Source organism: Erinaceus europaeus, chromosome 22, assembly GCF_950295315.1.
Source record: "Erinaceus europaeus chromosome 22, mEriEur2.1, whole genome shotgun sequence".
NCBI classification, from domain to species: Eukaryota; Metazoa; Chordata; class Mammalia; order Eulipotyphla; family Erinaceidae; genus Erinaceus; species Erinaceus europaeus.
Window position 1 is genome coordinate 15,595,332 of NC_080183.1, and position 20,063 is coordinate 15,615,394.

The window sequence follows — 20,063 nt, forward strand, 5'->3', positions numbered from 1 at the left end:
TGGGTTCAAGCCCCCAGTCCCTACCTGAGGGGGACGCTTCAGGAGGGGTGAAGCAGGTCTGCGAGTGTCCCTCTGCCTCTCTCCCTCTCTATTTCCCAGCCCCTCTCAATTTCTTTCTGTTTCTTTTCTTTTTTTTAAAGATTTTATTTATTTATTCGTGAGAATATAGGAAGAGAGAAAGAACCAGACACCACTCTGGCACATGTGCTGCTGGGGATCGAACTCAGGACCTCATACTTGAGTCCAGAGCTTTATCACTGCGCCACCTCCTGGACCACTTTCTTTCTGTTTCTATCCAGTAAAAGAAAGAATTAAATAACTAAACATAAAGATAATTTTTAAAATAACGCCTAGAGACTAGGAGATGGCGCAACTGGGTAAGTGCACACATTGCCCTGCGCAAGGGCCAGGGTTCGAGCCCCTGCTCCCCACCTGCAAGAGGAAAGCTTCACGAGCAGTGAAACAAGTATTGCAGATGTCTCCCTGTCTCTTCTTCCCTCTCATCCTCTCAGTCTCTCTATCCTGTCAAATAAAGCAAAAGAAATTGCGGGTGGGGGTAGACAGCATCATGGTTCTGCAAAGAGACTCGCATGCCTGAGGCTCTAAAGTCCCAGGTTCAATCCCCTGCACCAGCAGAAACCAGAGCTGAGTAGTACTCTGGTTAAAAGAGAAAAGAAAGGGAGTCGGGCAGTAGCGCAGTGGGTGAAGCGCCAGTGGCACAAAGCACAAGGACCAGCGTAAGGATCCCGGTTCGAGCCCCCGGCTCCCTGCAGGGGAGTCGCTTCACAAGCGGTGAAGCAGGTCTGCAGGTGTCTGTCTTTCTCTCCCCGTCTCTGTCTTCCCCTCCTCTCTCCATTTCTCTCTGTCCTATCCAACAACAACGACATCAATAATAACTACAAGAATAAAACAAGGATAAACAAAAGGGAATACATAATAAATATTTTAAAAATTAAATATTTTAAAAAAAGATAAGAAAAAAAAGCCACCAGAAACAGTGGATTCGTCATGCAGGCACTGAGCTCCAGTGATAACACTTATGGCAAAAATAAATAAATAGGGTGCAAGAAAACAACAACAAACCCTAGAAAGTGTTGCTTTCAGAAGACAGTCTGCGGCCCCCAACTCAAGCTCACTCTCGTGCCTGAGTCAAGTCTCTCCCGGGGGGCCAGCCACATCTCTGTCCTCTGAGAGCTGTGAAGGAAGCCGGTCCCCTCAACACCCTTCCCTGGCTGTTCCCCTCTGCGGAGCAGCTGGGACCCAGGGCCAGCGGTGTGCTCGGACACTTGGTGATGTTGGTTGGGAGAAACGGGCCCACACAGCTGCCTTCGGGCCCCAGACGGCTGTCCACCTGCACCTGCTCCCAGCAAGTGACCTTGACCCTGGCCGGGCGGGGGTCTTTCTCCCTCCTCTCCCTCCTCCTCCTCCTCCTCCTCTCCCTCTTCCTCCTCTTCCTCTTCCTCCTCCTCTTCCTCTTCCTCCTCCTCCTCCTCTTCCTCCTCCTCCTCCTCTTCCTCTTTCTCTTCCTCCTTCTCCTCTTCCTCCTCCTCCTCTCCCTCTTCCTCCTCTTCCTCCTCCTCTTCCTCTTCCTCCTCCTCTCCCTCCTCCTCCTCTTCCTCCTCCTCTTCCTCCTCTCCCTCCTATCCCTCTTCCTCCTCCTCCTCCTCCTTCTCCTTCCGGCTGCCCTTCACCTCCTCCAAGCTCCCGTGTTAGATTCTGCCCGTTGGCACCCCTCCACCGAGTGAGTCAGTGCCTTCTCATTTCATTCATCTCTCCCCTGGCTTTCTGGCTTCTGTGTCGGGCTGGGGGTGCCCCTGGGTGTCTGCAGGGCGGTGCTGGACATGCGGACTGTGACCCCCACATCCTCCCTCTCCCAGCACCCAGGCTCCCAGACACCCCAGCAGTGCCCCTGCCTCTCTCTACCTTGCTCCTGGGAAGCAGGCTGACTCAGGGCCCAGGGGCCTGGGGGTGAGCTGGAGCGGGGGTTCAAGTCTCGAGTGTTTTCTGACCTTGACCTGTGTCTCCTCAGAGCCTCCCTTTGGGCAGTGAGCTGGGGGTCCCCACCACATGTGGGGGACGGGGCCACGCTGCACTTGTGCAGGGGGCCTGTGCCCAGGACAGAGATGGTGCCCTCTAAGTCCCACCCCCCCAAACACACACACACTGAACCCCCAGAGGGTCTGCTCAAGCTGAGCAGTGTGAATGGGGAGAAGTAAAAATGCTACAGGATCCTGGTCCGGGAGGTGGCGCAGTAGCTAAGGCTCTAGACTCTCAAGCATGAGGTCCCGAGTACAATCCCCGGCAGCACATGGACCAGAGTGATGACTGGTTCTTTCTCTCCTCCTATCTTTCTCATGAATAAATAAATAAATTTAAAAAAAGAAAAATAATAATCTTTAAAAAAATGCTACATGATCTGCGATGGGCCAAACAGAGCAGCTTTCTGGGTGGAAAGACAGAGTAGTGGTTCTGCAAAGAGACTCTCATGCCTGAGGCTTCAGAGTCCCAGGTTCAGTCCCCTGCACCACCATAAGCCAGAGCTGAGCAGGGCTCTGGAATCTCTCTCTCTCTCTCTCTCTCTCTCTCTCTGTGTGTGTGTGTGTGTGTGTGTGTGTGTGTGTGTGTATCTTTCACATGTAAAGTACAAATGAAAAGAAAGGAAAAAAAGGGAGGGAGGGAGGGAGGGAGGGAGGGAGGGAGGCGTGGAGACCAGGGCTCTGGAATCAGGCCTAAGCCACTCAAGGGGACACATCTGGGGTTCAGTCACCATCCTGTTTACAAAGGTGGGGTTGGCAGCCCTTTCCTCCTGGGACAGCCCAGCCCAAATCCAGCATCTCCGCCCTGCCTGCGACCGACATAGCCGCCCACAGTCTGCACAGCCCATCTGGGTCTTTCTCTGCCATCCCCCCTCTTCCCAGAACACACTTCTCTGGAGCAAAAAATCAAGCGATTTTCATTCTGAGAAAGCATGGAAGAAGTCATCCATTGGGAGAGTCAGCTGGGTGTGGGGGGCGGGTGTGTGTGGATGTCCCCACTGTGAATGTGAGAGCTCGCTAGATAAAGTCTGGCAGACAAGTCCAGCTGCCCCTTCACCTGCACCTGTTAATCCCTAGATCCCTAGGCGTCCGTTTTCAAAACGTCTAGTGTCTTTTGCGACCTCGCGAAGAGAGTCCTCCTGGAGGACGGTGAGGTGCGGGGAGGCACACCTGGTGTTACCCCTCCAGTGAGTCCTTCTCTGTGATGGGCCACAGAGAGCCGGGAGGCTTTGCCACCCAAACAACATCGACGACTGCTATGTGAGCCCTGGGCAGAGACCGCTTATGCCACCATTTCAGAGGAGCTGTGCTTCACACAGAGCCTCACGGAGTCGGATATGACCAAGGAACATGTGGCAGGGGAATTAAGGTCGGATTTCTTTGTTATAAGAAAAAGGGGGCCGGGCAGTGGCCTACCTGGTTGAGCGCACATGTTACAGTGCGCAAGGATCTGGGTTTGAGCTCCTGGTCCCCACCTGCAGGGGAAGCTTCAGGAGTGGTGAAGCAGGGCTGCAGGTGTCTCTCTGTCTCTCTCCCCCTTCCCTCTCGATTTCTGGCTGTCTCTATCCAATAAATAAAAGATAATTAAAAAAAATTTTTTAAGAAGGAAAAAGGTTGGATATATAGCAGGATGCTTCTGCAAACAACTTTCCTGCCTGAGGCTCTGAGGTCCCAGGTTCCATTCCCATAACCACCAGCAGCCCCACCAGCCTGAGGTGACCAGAGCTCTGACCTCTCTCTCTCTCTCTAAAATAGATAAATCAAATTAAAAAAAAATAAATCCCGCACTCCACTGTAATGGAAAGTACTCAAGGGTGGGGGTAGATGGCATAATGGTTTTGCAAAGAGACTCATGCCTGAGGCTCCAAAGTTTCAGGTTCAATCCCCCACACCACCATAAGCCAGAGCTGAGCAGTGCTCTAGTAAAAAAGAGAGAGAGAGAGAGAAAGAGAGAGAACCCTTCTTCTCTCAGCCAGGAGCCCCACTCACGGTAACTGGCACCTTGCACAGGGGCTGCTGGGAGAAGGCATCTTTTTTGCCAAAGAGAGTAAATGTTAGGCCTGTTAGCTGTGCTGGTCACAGGGCAGCCCTGAAGCTTGGAACTCTCTGGAAGCCCCCCCCCCCCAGGGCCCCTGGAAGGGGGTGATGATTTGGGTGACAGTGGTGGTGGGATGGGGCCCTGTGAGCTTTCCCTCTGGGGCCCTGGTGGCAGTGCCAGCTAGGCCTTCCTGCCCTGGTAGTGCCCGCCCCAGAGTCAGCTCGAGTCCCCGGTCTCCAGCGTCTTTCAGCGGGAGGTGATTAGCGCAGCACAGACACCCTTTGTCCTGTTATCAGCTCATTAGGACCCTGGGGCTAGTGCCAGCCAATGGGCAGTGCCCGCCGACCCCCACAGGCCATATAACCCCCACACCCCAGGCCCAAGATGTCACAAGGAGGGCCCCCCCAGGAGAGCGTCAGGGACGTGTCCCCTGGCCTGGGGACCACAGAGCCCTGGAGACGCCCAGGCGGGTCCCCCTCGGCCACGACCACCCTGGACCCAGGTAAGAAGGGCTTGCATGCTCCCAGATGCTGTCCTCCATGGACACAAGGGTTCAGGGGCCAGGACGGGCAAGGGGCAGGTGGCCTCCCCAGACAGCGGATGTCGCCCCTTCTCCAGGCTCAGGAAGCACATGGCAGACGCTCCACTAATTCCTGCTGGGTCTTTTAGTTTGTTTCAGTTTTTTTATTTGACTTCTTGTCTGTTTGTCATGCTTATTTTCAGCAATTTGCCAGTGGCTTAAGGGTGAAGAAATCTGAGGTGTAAGCTGTGTCATCCACCCTCAGGATCCTGTGCCCCCCAAACTTGCGGGATACTTGTTTGTTTGTTTGTTTGTTTCTTATTGGATAGAGACAGAACTTGAAAGGGGAGGGGAGATAGAGAGGGAGAGAGCATCAGAGAGACACCTGCAGCCCTGCTTCACCACTCTTGAAGCTTTCCACCTGCAGGTGGGGACTGGGAGCTTGAACCCAGGACCTTGAACATTGTGATGTGAGCGCTTCATGGGGCCGGCTTGTGGTGCACATGACTGCTTTTTGCTTTTATGGCCACCAGGCTTATCCCTGGGACTCAATGTATACATGATGAATCCACCACTCCCAGCAGCCTTTTTGTTTTTTTAATAGAGACACAGAGTTAAGAAGAAAAGGTAAAGGGGTAGATGGAGATAGAGAGAGTGGTCTGGGAGGTGGCGCAGTGGATAAAGCATCGGACTCTCAAGTGTGAGGTCCCCCCAGTTCAATCCCCGGCAGCACATGGACCAGAGTGATGTCTGGTTCTTTCTCGCTCTCCTACCTTTCTCATTAATAAATAAATAAAATATTTTTTAAAAAGGAAGAGAGACAGAGATACACTTGCAGCCCTGTTCCACTGCTCATGAAGCTTCTCCCCCCACAGGTGAAGACCGGGGCCTTGAACCCGAGTCCCTGGGCATGATAAAGTGTGCATCCATTTTGCAGCCACACTGCTGTCTCCCCAACCCTCAGCTACTTTTTTTAAAATTGATTTTTAAATGTATTTCATACTGGGCTGGGGGACTTCACATCAGGCAGAGAGAAGGACGTGCAGTGCTGGGGACTGAACCAGGTACCTCAGGCATGCAAGTCTGACACTCTGCCAGCTGAGCCACCTCCCTGGCTGCTGTCTGCACGGCTTCTGAACCCACCGCATCTCTTACTTCCCTCCACCCCTGTGGCTTTGGCCCACCATCCCAGGTTGTGGTGCTGTCTTTCCTGAGAGCAGAAGGACACCCAGAGACACAGAGCAAGGAGGCATTGTAATGTGTGTGCTCTATCAGGTGCACCTCCAGCAAGCCTCAAATAAAATAGTAAAAGAGGAGCCAGGCAGTGAAACGCACACAGTACAGCACACAGGGACCCGGGTTCAAGTCCCTGGTCCCTACCTGCAGGAGCAAAGCTTCACGAGTGGTGAAGCAGGGCTGCAGGAGTCTCTCTCTGTCTCCCTTTCTGTCTCCCCCTTCCTTATCAATTTCTCTCTGTCTCTATCCAAAAATCAATAAATATTTTTTTTAAAAAATATATATATATAAAAGACAGAGAGACACCTGTAGATCTGCTTCACTGCTTGTGAAGCTTCTTCCCACAGGTGGGGGTTGGGGGCTTGAACCCAGGTCCTTGTGTGTGGTAATGTGTGAGTTCAGTCAGCCCAACATATACCTTTTAAAGAAACTTTCCATCTCTCTCTCTCTCTGTCTCTCTCTCTCTCTGGCATGTTTTTATTTGTGGTTGATTTTTTTTTTTTCTTTTTCCTCCTCCAGGGTTATTGCTGGGCTCGGTGCCTGCACCATGAATCCACCGCTCCTGGAGGCCATTTTTCCCCCTTTTTGTTGCCCTAGTTGTTGCAGCCTCGTTGCGGTTATTATTGCCATTGTTGACGTTGCTTTTGTTGTTGGATAGGACAGAGAGAAATGGAGAGAGGAGGGGAAGACAGAGAGGGGAGAGAAATGGAGAGAGGAGGGGAAGACAGAGAGGGGAGAGAAAGACAGACACCTGCAGACCAGCTTCACCGCCTGTGAAGCGACTCCCCTGCAGGTGGGGAGCTGGGGGCTCGAACTGGGATCCATTTGTGGTTGATTAATAGGGGGTACTGTCCCGTCTAGTTCCACAACTAACCCAACACCCAGTTCTGTGGCGGGGCAGAGTTTTCATCCATGGAGATGCCCCGTCCACACCCCGCGGCCCTTGCCCGCAGATGAGGCTCTTCCTGGAGCAGGTGCTGCCCTGCCTGCAGGTGCGGACGCTGCGGAGGGGCCGCGCGGGGACGTGGTGGCCGCATTGTCCTTCCCGGGCAGGGCGCGTCTGCCTGTCTGTGCACGGAGAGAGGGGAGAGGGAGAGAGAGAGAGAACAGAGGAGAGAGCGAGGAGAGGGAGAAAAGGAGGGATAGAGAGAGATTGAGAGGAGGGGGAAAGAGAGAGGGAGACGGAGGGAAAGAGAGAGAAGGAGAGGGAGAGAAGAAGGTAGAGATTGAGAGAAGAGGGGGGAAAGACGGAGACGGAGGGAAGGAGAGAGAGAGAGAGAGAAGGAGGGAGAGGGAGAGAAGGAGGTGGAGAGAGAGATGCGGGAGGGCCTGGCCCGCACCTGCGCCCAGGAACTGCCCGCGTCCTGTCAGGCGCCACTTAATCTGAATTTGTGGAACAAGATGCGGAGTCTGCGGCCGGCTGGGCGGGGACAGGGTGGGGGTGGGGGTGACAGCGACCCCCCGGGCCTTTGCGGGTGTGGGGTGCAGGGTGCGGGGTGCGGGTGCTGGGTGCGGGGTACGGGGTGCGGGTGCTGAGTGCGGATGCGGGGTGCGGTTGCTGGGTGCGGGGTGCGGGTGCTGAGTGCGGGTGCGGGGTGCGGGTGCGGGTGCGGGGTGCGGGGTGCGGGGTGCGGGTGCGGGTGCGGGGTGCGGGTGCGGGATGCTGGGTGCGGGTTGCTGGGTGCGGGGTGCTGGGTGCTGGGTCCCCCGCCCAGACGGCGGTGCTGCCGCCCGCCCCGCCCCGCCCCGCCGGGAGCCAATGGCAGCCGCGCCGCGTGTGCCTTTAAAGCCGCGCTCAGCCGCCTCCTGAGCCCCGCTGGCGGGCGCAGCTCTCGGACCCGGGGCCGCCCGGCATGCGCCGCCCGGGCTGATGGACGCGCCGGACCTCTGCCTCCCGGACCCGCTGGGCTTCCACGGCCAGTAGGTGCCCCGCGCCGAGACCCTCGTCCCCTCTGTCCCCTTCTGTCTGTCTGTCTCCTCTGTCCTCTGTCCCCCTCTGTCCCCTCTGCCCGTCTGTCCTTCTCTGTCTTTCTGTCCCTTCTGTTTGCCCCCTGCCGTCCCTTCTGTCCGTCTGTCTCCTTGTCCCTCTGACTCCTCTGTCTGTCCCCTTCTGTCATTCTTTCTCCCCTGTCTGTACCCCTCTGTCTGTCTGTCCCCTTCTGTCCTTCTGTCCCCCTTCTGTCCCTTCTGTTTGTTTGCCCCCTTCTGTCCCTTCTGTCCGTCTGTCTCCCTGCCCCTCTGTCTCCTCTGTCCGTCTGTCCCCTTCTGTCCTTCTGTCTCCCCTGTCTGTCCCCCTCTGTCCGTCTGTCCCCTTCTATCCTTCTATCTCCCCTGTCTGTCCCCTTCTATCCTTCTGTCTCCCCTGTCTGTACCCCTCTGTCCATCTGTCCCCTTCTGTCCTACTGTCCCCCCTGTCTGTCCGTCTGCCCCCCGTCTGTCCCCTGTCATCCTCTCCCCCTCCCCCACCATCCCTCGTCTGTCTGTCTGTCTGGGCCTGGGGGCTGGTGGCAGTGATCTGGCCATGTCCCTCTCCGGCCAGGACCTGCTGCTTGCTGAGTCCCGGGAGCCGCGCCCAAGCCGGGGGACCCGCGAGGCGCCCAAGGACCAGGCAGCCGGTGCCCAGCCCGAGTGGGCGTGAAGTTGGTCCCCGGCTTTCCGGCGGCTCTGTGCCCCGCGCCGCCCCGGTCCGAGCATGGAAGCCGGGGAGCCGCTCCAGGCCCAGGTGGGGCGGGAGGCTCTCCGGTCCCGCTGTGGCCACTGGGTGTCCCCTGGAACCCCTGGGTCCCGGCGTCCCGCCCTCGTCTGCCCCCTCCGCAAGTTTGAATATCAATAACTGGGTGAGAACCGGGTGCCTGTGGGCCTGATTTTGGGGTGTCCCCCTTTATTGCCACGGGAGCAAACAAATCTGCCCAAGCCAGCCGCACGTCTGCGCCTTTATTCCTGTCCCCCTGCCGCCTCTACATAAAAGCCTGGGACTGCTGCGGGAGGAGTAGCTGGGCTCCCCAGAGGCACAGACTGGGCCCGGGACCTGGCAACCCCCCCAGCTCCATCTGGGAAGCCCCCCTCTGCCCCCACAGCAGGGGCGCCTTGCTGTCACCCTGACTGACGTGGGTTTGGGGTTCCCCTGTCTGCCGTCCTCTGTCCGGGGCGGGAGGGGACCCCGCCATTGTACTCGACTCCTGCTCCCCCTCCCACTAGAAGTGGCTCTCGGTGGTCCTCAGAGGTCACTGTCCCCTCCATGTGGCCCCGAACCGCCTGCATTTCTTCACAGACCCCCATGTGCCGCCACCCCGGAGGTGACTTCTTGGGTTGAGCTGGAGTGTCTACCCATTTGCCCCTGGCTCCAGTCACAGGCGATAACGGGGAATCCATAAGGGTCGGGCCTGGGGGCGTTGGTGTCCTCCATGTTGAGCCGGGAAGGCTGAGTGATGCTGGGCCTGGTTTTAAGGGTCTCGGGCTAATGGAGTCACCCTAACTGGGTGGGCACCCTGCCCACCTGGTCTTGCCAAGCACCCAGGACTGCCCCTCCAAGCCCCGGGCCAGCAGGGCAGGACCCCGGCAGGTGGGTGGGTGAGCCAGCCAGGGACAGCTGTGGCTCCCAGGGGCACCTCATGCTACCAGTGGGATGTGGGTGCGGGTGCCCAAGGACAAGCTCAAGGGGACAGATGTGGAGGCTGGGGGACTTGTTGCCCTCTGCTCCCACTGGGCTCCTTAGCCAGGGGCGAGGGGTCTCAGGTTAGGACGGCAGTCTGGTGAGCGGGGAGAAACGGGGGCTTCAGTGCCGATGTTTCCCTGGCATGCGGTCTCTCTGTTGGGTGCACAGTCCTGCCACTGGATGGGGGGGCGGGGCACAAGGCGCAAGGCGCAAGGACCCATGAGGAGGAAGGCTTCAGTTTTCCTCACCTGCCGGCATGTGGAGAGCAGCTGTGAGTGCTGGCACTAGTCCTCCTCCCTCTCCCAGGTGAGAAACACACACACAGTGACACTCACATTGAGTCACAAGTCAGACACACTTACACAGTTTCTCTCTCACACACAAGTTTCTTTCACACTCATGTACAGTCATACACACACACACACACACACACACACACATTCAGTCACTCACACACACCCGCACTCCTGTGCCTTCCTCATTCCATTCCTGTCCCCTGTAGGGTGACTCCATCACCGTCTCTGATCAATATTTCATGCTCACATGTGATGGCCCCGTGTGTCCAGATGTGTCCCCGTCGAGACCAGCCTGGGACCCCAGGGCTGGGGGGCTGCCGCCTCCCCTGAGTCCCAGGTCTGCTTTTGCCGGGTGAGAGAAAAAAAAGAACAAAGTGTCCTCCAGCTGGAACATGGGTCCGCATGTGGGACGATGCCACGTGGGCATTCAGAGCCGGTGACCCAGAGAGTGACAAAGGGGCGGGGGATTAATTTTTAATGGGACATTTAAAAATAAGTCGGAGGGAAGACATTAGTCTGGATTATGGGGGCGGGGTATTGGTCTTAGAGATAAATCTGTGTGCTGGGCCCCCCTTCTGGGGGTGTGGGGCTGCCATGGACTGGGGGGGGGGACTGATGCCCATAGGGGCCTGGGGGTGGGGGTCGCCATGGAGGCCTCTGTCCCTGGGGAAGCCTTTCCGGCTCAGTGAGGTCCTGGTCAGTGGAAATTTCCTCTGGGATGCCATTGTCTCCCCAACTCCCTTCACACCCCCCCCACTAGAGCGAGTTCCCAGGGCCGACACCCACAGAGAGGGCTCCCTGTTTTGGACAGTTGTGAAGAGTCAGCACCCCCCCACACACACACACACACACAAGCTCCTTCCCCTCCCATTGATCCCAAGCGATCAATACACCCTCCATTTCGTCCTGGAGAGGCGGGACAGCGGTGACTTGGGGGCTGGCGTGGCAAGGGAGCTGGCCGGCTGTTGCCAGACTCCAGAGCCTTCTCCCTGGACCTCTGGCTTCAAGGCAGTTATTTATTTATTTATTTATTTACATATTTATTTATTTAATGAAGAATCTGAAGTCTTTGAAAAAGTTTGCCACCTTCCTTGGTGTTCTGTAAGATGGCTTGCTTTTACTGATGTGTTTGTTTTTAGAGAGAAGCAAAGAAGGAGAGAGAGAATGAACAGGCCCAAAACTTGGAAGGGGCCAGGCTTAATGCCAGCTAGTGGGGGAGGGGGAGCTGGGGGACCTGAGTGTTGGGGGGGAGGGTTGTGAGAAGACCCCAGAGAAGGGCACTGGAACCCCTGGACCTGAGACAGAGGCCGCATGTGCCCCCCCTCCATGTGATGTGGTATCAGTGACCTTCTCCACGAGACTGGGTTCTTCCAGTTCTCCATGGGGTGGGGGGCAAAGCAGAGTTTTAACCTTTCACAGCATTCCCCCAAGCAACTCCAGGTTGCCCCCTGATTGCCCCTGGGCCAGCTCTCCCTCCTCTGCCAGCAGTGCTCACCTCTCCCTGGAAGCTGGCACCCCGGGGCTTGGAGGCCTGGCCGCTCTGCCCAGTATTAGCTGGGGCTGCTCATCTGGGGGGGGGGCGGGGATGAGGGGTAGCTTTGTCTACATGGCTCCCAGGGGGCCCCAGCTCAGCTGCAGATATGGGGTCCGCAGAAGTGAGGGCGATAGCTTGGGTGGCCTTGGACCTGCCATCCGTGCCTGCGTCCACCTGTGTGACCTTGGGCTCTAGGGATCAGCTATGAGTAACCCCTTTCTCAGGTCCTGCAGGCTCCTTGCTTCTTAGAGGGGGTTCCTACTTCCCTCTGACCCCCCTCCCGTGTCCCCTGGCGGGGTTGGGTGGTGGGCGGGCTCCTGCCCTGGTGTCCCTTGGCTGGTGTTTATAATTGCAAATGTCATTAGCAGGCCAGGCTGGGGCCCAGAGCTCAGGCCCTGCACACACACCGGTGACCTGTGACAGCCGGCCAGATTAACCCTCTCCTGGCCAGCGTCGCCAGGGAGCCCGTGACCCTGGCAGTCTCGTGACAGCATGAGTCACGGCGGTTCCTCCGGGTGCCCTTGCCCGGCTGGAGGGACCTGCTGGAAACATGTCTGGGGTATTGGAGAAAGCAAGGTGGCGGGGGGGGGGGGGGGGCCTCAGGAATAGGCCAGCAGCTTAACAGGCAGAGCAAGGTGCCCCCCCCACAAGATCAGGGGTTCTGCCTGGGTGCAAATCTGGCTTTCATCAATGGACCCTCAGGGGCTGCAGGCCCCCCCCCAAGCCTAGGAACCCTGCTGTTTCAATGCTGCCTCACTGCCTATGGGACCCCCAGCCTGGGCTGAGGTCTGGCCATGACCATGCTCCTGTCACCTGGGTTTTTCCACACAAAAAGGAATTGTGCTGAGGGGCGGGGGCTGGCTGGCTGGCAGTGGGGACTCTGCTGCCACCTCCCAGCTGCCCTGGCTTTCTGGGCTGGGCAGGTTCGGGGGGTGGGGAGACAGGGGTCCCAGAAGGCACAGTTTCAGGCAGCTGCACCCTCCTCTTCCCCCACTCAACCCCCCCCGACCCCCCATCCCTGTCTCCCCTGTACTCAGCACTGAGAGCTGTCACTTAAAGGGTCAAATGTTTTCTCAGCTGAGAGTGAACCGAGTGGTCGGTCTACCTGCCCATGAGGCTGTCTGTGGCACTGGACAAGGTGGGGAAGAAAAAAAAATTTACCTGCTAAGTTTCTTGATTTCAGAGTCATACAGGCTCCCAGTAAAATACACCAAAACCTGAGTTTTCCAGAGAGGGCACTTCTCACCTGCTGTAGGCTGAGTGTCTGCATCTGAGGCTGCATAGCTGAGTCCCGAGGAACGAGGAACCTTCCCTCTCCCCCTTCTCCTCCTCTCATCACTTCTGCTCTCCCCCCCCCCCCCCCCCCCCCCGTTCCTTCCTTCCTATCTCATTCAGTGTCCCCGGCCGCCGTGGAGCCTGTTCCGTGAACAGCCTTGTGGACGCTGTTACTTACTCTCCTCAATGTCATTCCATCCATTCCGAGGTCAACAGGCAGTTAACCAAATCCCAGCAAGCTTTTGTGTTTTCTTTTATTTTGATGTTTAATCTTCTGCTACCCGTGTGATCAATTTTCATTTCAAACCCCATCGGGGTCCTCCCCTCTGCCAGTGCTAACACCTCTCGCCCGGCCGTCGGATTTGTGTTAACACCAGACTGAGCAGTGTAGGAATGGCAAGTGTCTGGTTAGGTTTTTCTAAGAGGCAGAGGGCGTCAAACACCCCGGCTTCAGGCGTTGTCTGAGGCACTTCAAGGAACCTGAATTTGGAAATCAGCTTTCGGCTTCATTTCTCCGGCTATATTCTCTGAGAACTTGCCGTTCAGTCCACTCAGGTGTATTCTTTGGATATTTTGTTCTTTTTTTTTTTTTTTTAAGATGCCTAGAATAAGGGTCTGGGGCCCCAGTGGCCCTTCCCATGATCTCAGTCCGAAGGACAGAGCAGGAGAGAGAAGGCCGGAGGGCCACGTTGCCGCTGGGATCTCCAGCCTGCTTTGCAATTTGATGGTTCCCTTTGTTTTTACTTATTATTTCTCCCTCTCCCTCTCCCTCTCCCTCTCCCTCTCCCTCTCCCTCTCCCTCTCCCTCTCCCTCTCCCTCTCCCTCTCCCTCTCTGCCTGTTTTTCATTCCGGCTCGCTCTGGTTAGCTCTGGCTCTTATTCTCTCTTGGGTCTTGAAGACACAGAGGAGGAAGGAAGGAGTGTGGGTCTGTCTGTCTGTCTGTCTGTGTGTGTGCGTTCCCCGCCCTAGGGACGCGTGTAAGTAAGGCTGTCTCAAGCTTGACTCTCGTCAGTGGGGTTGGATCTCAAGGAGGGTGGGTGGCCTGCGCGTGTCACCCTCTTCTGGTTCAGCCACCTATGGTCTGGTAACATGTTTTTGTTTGGTTTGGTTTGGTTTTGGTTTTGGTGGGGGGGAAGGAAGGAGGGTCTAGCCTCTAGTTTGCCAGCACATTCCAGCTGGGCAGCCTGCCCCCCACTACACCCCCCCCTGTTGCCTGGGGAATGAGGAGTGGGTGCCTGGGCTGGGAGGCAGCAGGAAGCAGCTTCAACTTCTGGCCAAAGGAGCCTCAATTCTCCATCCCTCTCCCCTCCACAAGGCAGAGCTCTGCGCTGGGATAATGAGCTTTTGTCTTTCCTTTCTCCAGCTGAGCAGGAAGGCCCCTTTGATGGGGAGTCAGCCCATGATGAAGGAGGGATGCCCTGAATCCCTGCTCCCCGCCTCATCCCCGTCTCTTGGGGCACAGACATTGGCTGTCAGCCGCAGCAGTCCAACTAACAGGCGCTGGTACAGGAAGGTGGCCTTTCCAGACGGCCTGGCTGGTGGTGGTGGCCACGGCGGTCAGCACAGCTCTCTCTCCTGGTCCTTTGGGGGGGCTGATGGGGCAGTGGCCCCCAAACCTGACAGCTTCCCACAAAGGGCACCTCAGCAAGGTGCCAGGCTAGCGTGCTTGTGGACACCTCTCTCCGTACGTGGACAGACAGACGGCGGGTGAGGAGGGCAGGGTGGCAGCCCCGGGGCCCTGCGGGGAAGCATGCTGCGTCAGGGGGCTGCGGGCAGCCACTTGGCCTGTCTCCCCCGGCTGGGCTCTCGGTGAGGGGTGAGGTGGTACCCCAGGCCCCGGGCAGGGTGGATGGCACTGAGCACATGTGGACGCTGGAGACTGCGTGAGGGAACGGGCAGGGCGCCTCTCTGCCCCTGAGCATCTGCTCTGCCCCTCAGCTCCGCCTTGTGCCCTGCACTGGGGTCCTTGACAGCGGTGGGGGGGCAGCCGCTGCCCCTGGGTGGGACCCTCCTGTGGAGGACGCCCAGCACAGCAGCTCCTGACTTTTGAGGTCACTGCTGTCCTGCCATTCTCTCTGTCTCTCTGGGCGTGTGTGTGAGTGTGTGTGTGTGTGTGTGTGTGCGCGTGTGCGAGTGTGTTTGTGTGTGTGCGCGTGTGTTTGTGTGTGTGTGCGTGAGTGGGTTTGTGTTTGTGTGTGTGTGTGCATGTGAGTGTGTGTATGAGTGTGTGTGCATGAGTGTGTTTGTGTGTGTTTGTGTGTGAGAGAGTGTGTTTGTGTGTGTGTTTGTGTGTGTGTGGGTGTGCGCGTGTGTGCGAGTGTGTGCGAGTGTGTGTGTGTGCGTGTGTGTTTGTGTGTGTGCGCGTGTGTTTGTGTGTGTGTGCGTGAGTGGGTTTGTGTTTGTGTGTGTGTGTGCATGTGAGTGTGTGTTTGTGTGTGTGTGTGTGGGTGTGTTTGTGTGTGTGCGAGTGAGTGAGTGTGTTTGTGTGTGTGCATGTGTGTGCGTGTGAGTGTGTTTGTGTGTATGTGTGAGTGTGTGTGTTTGTGTGTGTGTGTGAGTGTGTTTGTGTGTGTGTGAGTGTGTTTGTGAGTGTGTGTGTGTTTGCGCGTGAGTGTGTTTGTGTGTGTATGTGAGTGTGTTTGTGTGTGTGTGAGTGTGTGTGAGTGTGTGTTCCGAACAGGACAGGACACACCTGAAGAAGATGCTGCCTGCTGCCTCCGCGTCCATATATTTAACTTGACAGGACAGAGAGAAATTGAGAGCGAGAGGGATAGAGAGTGGGCAGACAGAGGGACGCCTGAGGCCCTGTTCCTCCACTTGTGAAGTTTCCTCCCTGCAGGTGGGGACCCGGATCTTGAACCTGGATTCGTGCACATGGTGACGTGTGAGCTCCCCCATGTGCCTTTACCTTGACATTCTTACCATTTCCTTCCTTCCTTTGCTTCTTTCTCTCCTTCCTTCCTTCCTTTCTTTCTTTCCTTCTTTCCTTCTTTCTTTCTCTCTTTCTCTAAGTCACCACCTCCAAAGTGTGAGGTGGTTCACTGATTCTCAACAAGTCTAACAAAAGCAGTCCACCCCAGGGGTCCTGGCCAGGGTCTGGGAACTCTTCTCCGGACAGGATTCGCCTCTTCCGGCCACAAGTAAGGAAACTTCCAGCTCCTTGCAGCTCCCTCGCTAGAGCCAGAGTCCAGAATGAATTTGTGACCAGTCACAACCACTCGGTCTTGCTGAGTTTAAGCAGGGCTAAGAGAGAAGGTCTTTTTCAATCCCAGAGAACATCTGGGTCTGCTCCAGGTGGCTCCAAATTTGCTTTTATTTTTACTTGTTTTCCTGTTTGATTGATTTTTAGATAGAGAAGACAGACAGAGGGCGAAGGGTAGAGAGCATAATGTTTATGCAGAGAGACTGTCACACCTGAGGCTCCAAAGTCCCAGGTTCAGTCCCTCACACCACCATGAGCCAGAGCCGTAAAGTGCTCTGGTAAAAAGAAATAATAAGAATAGTGGTCTGGGAGGTGGTGTGGTGGATAAAGAAGCATTGAGCTCTCAAGCATGAGGTCCTGAGTTCAATCCCCAGCAGCACATGCACCAGAGTGATGTCTGGTTCTTTCTCTCTCTCCTTCTATCTCTCTAATAAATAAAATATTTTAAAAAAGAAAAAATAATAAAAATAAAATAAAAGGGAGTCAGGCGGCAGCACAGTGGGTTAAGCACAGATGGCTCAAAGCACAGGGACCGGCGTAAGGATCCCGGTTTGAGCCCCCGGCTCCCCACCTGCAGGGGAGTCACTTCACAGGCGGTGAAGCAGGTCTGCAGGTGTCTGTCTTTCTCTCCCCTCCTCTCTCCATTTCTCTCTGTCCTATCCAACAACGATGACATCAATAATAACAACAATAACTACAATAATAAAAACAAGGACAACAAAAAGGGAATAAATAAATACATATTTTTTAAAATTTTTAAAAAGAATAAAACAAAAATAGAGAAGACAGACACAGAGAGAGAGAGCATAAGAGAGACCACAGCACCAAAGCTTCCTTGAACCAGGGTGACGCACGTGGCAAAGGAAAGAGACAGAGAGACACCTGCAGCCCTGCCTCACCACTCATGAAGCTTTCCCCCTGCAGGTGGGGACCAGGGGCTTGAACCTGGGTCCCTGCTCACTGGAATGTGTGCACCACTGCCTGGACCCCAACTGTTACCCTTGTAAGTGGCATGCTGCCCAGTGGTCACTGACCTGGCAGAGCTCTGTGACCAAGACAGAGTCCCTCCCACCCTGGACAGGAGACCATCCTCTCCCTGGGTAATAACTGGCCAGAAATTCGCACTCCCCGTAAAAACCACAGAAACTGGGCTACCGAGACCTCGTTTCCTTTTCCTTTTCCTTTTCCTTCTCTTTCTCTTTTAATAGGACAGAAAGAAATTAAGAGGCTACAGGGAAATAGGGAGAGAGACAGATAGAGACACCTGCAGCCTTGTTTCACCCCTGCAGCGGGGAGCAGGGGCTCGAACCCGGTTCCGGGTGCATGACAGCCAGCCCCAGGTGCGTGTTACATGTCTGGTGTCGCTGTCTGGAGGAGGGTGGGCATTATCTCTGGGAAGTTCTTTTTTGTTCCTCTGATGCCTGCTCCCAGAGACAGCCTTGGCAGTGAAATTGGGGTGTCTGCAGCCCCCCTTTAATGCGATCAGTGTGGGTCAGGTTTCTATATGTGACTCAAGGCAGTTATAAGTGGATTAGAATTTGTGGCGAAGGTGATAGTCAGGAAATTCCCCCCGAGTGAGTGTCCACGTGGACCCCGGGGGGAGCAGTGACACTGCGGCTCTGGGGGGGAGGCACCTGTGCCTGCTTGCTAAACCTGGCAGCCCCTCCTCGTGGCTGTTCTCTCAAACTGGTTTGATTAAGAAACACATGTCCTTGGGGAGGGGGGAGATAGCAAAATGGTTCTGCAAAGAGACTCTCATGCCTGATGCTCCAAAGTTCCAGGTTCAATCCCCAAAACCACCATAAGTCAGAGCCCAGAGAGAGAGGGAGAGGGAGAGGGAGAGGGAGAGGGAGAGGGAGAGGGAGAGGGAGAGGGAGAGGGAGAGGGAGAGAGAGAGGCATTTCCTTGGGGGGGAAGAGTGGAGCAACCGTGAGTGGCACACCTGGCTGAGCACACCTGTTACCATGAGCAAGGCTCAGAGTTCAAACCCCTGGTCCCCACCAACAGGGCTGTGGCCGCCGGGCCCAGGGTGTCTGCACTGGCCTCTGAGAGCCGCTGGCAGACCAGGGTGGCCACACCATTGTCACTGGCCAGGCTGCCCACCCCTGTTGTCACACTGCGGGAGGAGAAGAAGGGCGTTGGCGCCCCTATAACCCGCAGGGGACACTGCATCTCCCGGCCCCCAGCCTGCCTCCCCTACCGCCACCAGCCCTCCTGTGTCCCCCAAGCAAGGCAGGCAGGGAGCCAGCATCACCCCTCCCTCCCTTTTCTTTCTTCTTATTGTGAAGCCAGGGCCCCTTCACTGCTGCAGGCTGCTTGCTCATTCTGAGAGGGAGGGAGAGGCATTGGAGCTGCTTCTGATGCTCCAGCAGTTCCCCGTTTGGCACCAGGGCTTGGGTCTGGGCCACATGGTGACACGGCTTGCACCCTAACTGGTGAACTGTCACTTCAGTACCCTTCCTCCTCTCCCCGAACAACTCCTCCTAACAACTTTTACTGAAATATTCACACGTCATGGCCTGGAAGGTGGCACAGTGGATATAGCATTGGACTGTCAGAGAGGAGGCCCCAAGTTTGATCCCCGGCATCACATGAGTCAGGGTGATGTCCTGCCTGCCCCCCCACTTCTGGTTTATGATGGTGTAGGGGTTGAACTGAACCTGGGGCCTTGGAGCCTCAGGCAGGAGAGTAACTTTGCATAACCATTGTGTTACCTACCCCTACCCCACACTCTCTCTCTTCCTCTCTTTATCTTTCTCATAAATAGATCTTTAAAAATTAAAAAAATATAGGGAGTCGGGCGGTAGCACAGTGGGTTAGGCGTACATGGCGCAAAGCACAAGGACTGGAGTAAGGATCCCGGTTCGAGCCCCCGGCTCCCCACCTGCAGGGGAGTCGATTTACAGGCAGTGAAGCAGGTGTCTTTCTCTCCCTCTCTCTGTCTTCCCCTCCTCTCTCCATTTCTCTCTGTCTTACCCAACAACAATGACATCAATAACAACAATAAAAGAACAAGGTCAACAAAAGGGAATAAATTAATACATTTAAAAGTAATAATAATAAAAAATAATAAAGGACCAGGTGGTGGTGTACCTGACTGAGCACACATTTATTTCCATGAGCAAGGACTTGGGTTCAAGCACGCACTCCCCACATGGAGGGGGATGTTTCACAGGTGGTGAAGCAGGGCTGCAGGCGTCTGTCTCCTTCTCTGTCTTTTCATCTCTCGCCCTCTCAGTTTCTGTCTCTATTCCAAATAAATAAATAAATATGAAAGTGTCTAGTTATATCTGGCTGTGTTATCTAAACCCACACCTTGCGGCTGGGAGAGACGGCACAGTGGTTCTGCAAAAGACTCTCACGCCTAATACTCCACTGTCTCAGGTTCAGTCCCCAGCACCGCCATCAGCCAGAACTGAGCAGGGCTCTGGTGTCTCTCTCTCTCTCTCTCTCTCTGAAAATAGAATAAATAAAATATTTGAAAATAAGTGAATATTTGGGCAGACTGTTCCCTGTTTGGGCAGGCCCTGCTTCTCCTCACACCTCCTGCCACTGGCTGCTTGAGAACTTCCGAATATGCCTCGAAGCCCCCACTCACACAGCCCCTCTGGCTGAGGCAGCCCTCCCTCGGTTTACAGGGATTCTGTGAGCTGATGGTTAAGTCACCAGACTCACAATCTAACTCAGTGAGCTTAAGAAACAAAAGCACATTGTGGTCCGGGAGGTGGCGCAGTGGCTAAGGCACTAGGCTCTCAAGCATGAGGTCCTGAGTTTGATCCCCGGCAGCACATGGACCAGAGTGATGACTGGTTCTTTCTCTCCTCCTATCTTTCTCATGAATAAATACATTTAAAAAAGAAAAAAAAATCTTTTAAAAAAAAAGGCACTGAGCTTGAGCTTGGCATTATGTTCCTCCCCCTTTCTTCTACATCATCCTCCTCTTGTTCTTTTCTTCCTCTCCCTCCTCCTCCTCCTCTCCTCAGTGTGCTCTGGGCTGCTTTTTTAGAGAGAGAGAGAGAGAGAAGAGAGGAGACACAGAAGCTCTGGTGCTTCCCCCAGTGCTGTGAGCACCTCCCATGTGGTGCCGCTCACACAGCCTGAAGAGTCCTCTCTGGCCCAGTCACTGTGTCCCTCGGGTAAATTCACGTCCTCACAACAGGATGGTCCCGTCTTGCCTTTCTGTCCCCAAATCTGTGTTTAGTGATGTGTGACACTGTCATGACCTATCACGGAAACTGCCTAATGCTACCAGCCCCCCCCCCCACACACA

At 55.5% G+C, this 20,063-nt stretch overlaps 1 protein-coding gene across 4 annotated transcripts in view; it reads left to right on the plus strand.

Moving 5' to 3' along the window:
* Positions 1–20,063, plus strand: part of ESRRB (estrogen related receptor beta) — a 135,169-nt gene that overhangs the window by 73,350 nt on the left and 41,756 nt on the right. Inside the window, exon 1 of one of the 4 annotated variants that reach the window (XM_016191314.2) lies at positions 7,516–7,750. The exons of the other annotated variants lie outside the window; for them this stretch is intronic. Within the exon in view, the coding sequence (XP_016046800.1) occupies positions 7,701–7,750 (50 nt within the window). The 5' untranslated portion in view covers positions 7,516–7,700. Of the gene's footprint in view, positions 1–7,515; positions 7,751–20,063 lie in introns of those variants that run through there. 4 annotated transcript variants of the gene reach the window in all.